This window comes from Marmota marmota, unplaced genomic scaffold, assembly GCF_001458135.2.
Source record: "Marmota marmota marmota unplaced genomic scaffold, marMar, whole genome shotgun sequence".
Taxonomy (NCBI): domain Eukaryota; kingdom Metazoa; phylum Chordata; class Mammalia; order Rodentia; family Sciuridae; genus Marmota; species Marmota marmota.
Genome location: NW_026000001.1, coordinates 6,672,325 through 6,673,634, shown reverse-complemented (window position 1 = coordinate 6,673,634; position 1,310 = coordinate 6,672,325). Strand labels below are relative to the sequence as shown.

The 1,310-nt window shown below is 64.2% G+C and overlaps 1 protein-coding gene across 5 annotated transcripts in view; it reads right to left on the bottom strand.

Annotated features, from left to right (window-relative positions):
* Positions 1–896: 896 nt before the first annotated feature.
* The window catches only part of Cdhr5 (cadherin related family member 5), an 11,326-nt gene continuing 10,912 nt past the window's right edge, over positions 897–1,310 (bottom strand). For all 5 annotated transcript variants that reach the window (XM_015503378.2, XM_048807936.1, XM_048807937.1 and 2 more), the window contains one exon: positions 897–1,310. In XM_015503378.2, the coding sequence (XP_015358864.2) occupies positions 991–1,310 (320 nt within the window). In that variant the 3' untranslated portion in view covers positions 897–990.

Below are 1,310 nucleotides of genomic sequence, written 5' to 3'. Positions count from 1 at the left end.
TCCGTCTCCGCCTGCCCTCCGGGCTCAGCCCCGGCGGCTCCCGCTGCTGCTTCCCAGGGAAGCAACCCTAGGCGCGGGTCAAACTAGGGTGAACCAGAGATCCCCAACATGGGTGCAAAATCAGACCCCAGACAAAAGTGGGGTTTTAGTTGTTTTTGCATAAAACTAATGGAGTCTTAAGAGGGACTGCTGCTATTCCGACAGCCACTCTTGAAATGAGAACTTTTGGAAAGGATTCACGATGACTTTTCCTAAGGAAAAATGTCAGTGACCCACAGGGACAGTTTGACGGGCAGTTTGGAAAAACTCGGGCCTGGGGTGAGCCCTGGAAGTCAAGCCACCCACCCGGTGGCCCGTACTCCCCTAATACCGGCTCCCCCACCCAAAGGTCCTTGGGCAGCAGACCCCGGCTGCTGGCTCCAGTCATCTTGGGATGCTCCAGCCGCCGAGCCGAACGTCTCAGTGCTGGCGCTGGGCCCTGTCCCTCCGCGCGGCGCCAAGGGGGTTCGCCCCCACCGCGGCCGACCTCATAGACTTCCGAAGGAGTCTGTTTCGCCTGCGAGGTCCCCAAGACGACCCTCTCCCAAGCAAGTCTTCCCGGGGATTTGCGCTGGCTCCTTCCAGCCCACCCCCACGGAGTCTCCGCTGGGGTCGTGAGGCGCGAGGTGGAGATCTCTGGTGCGCCCCCCGCCCCCCTGGACTGTGGTTAGACCAGGAGAGGAACTTCCTAGCTACCAGCCGTCCAGAAGGCCTCCGGAAGCCCGGCGGCGCGGGCGGGGCAGCAGCTGGTTTACGAGAAGCACCGCCCGCCGCTTCCACGTCCGCCTGGAGCCACTGGAAGGTGTGGCCAACCTCTCTGCACCAATTCTCCAACAGCCGCCCATCGCCTCGAATTCTGGGATTCGAAAGTGAAATTTTATTCTGCGAGAGAAGTGGGGCGGCGAGTGGACCCCGGGTCCAGGCCCGCTGCGGGCGAGCAGAGAGGTCTAGCTAGATGTAGGTGGAGTCGTCTTCGGGTGCGGGTGCGCCGCGGGGACCCCAGCCCTGGCCAGCGTCCTCTTCGCCGCTGTCCTCGCTGCCAGAGTCGCCCGCGCCGTCCGCGTCCGCGGTGGGTGCGTTAAGGACCACCACGTCGGCCTCAGCCCCAATGTCCTCGCCGAACCACACGGCCTTGTAGCCGCCCTCGGGGCGCCGCTCCTTGGTCAGGATGGATCTCACTGCTGAGGGGCTGTCCACAGCCCTGGCGGCCACCGGGGACTCAGGGGCACTGGCGAGGGGACCTGGGTCTCGGGACTCGGTGCTGGGAGGCT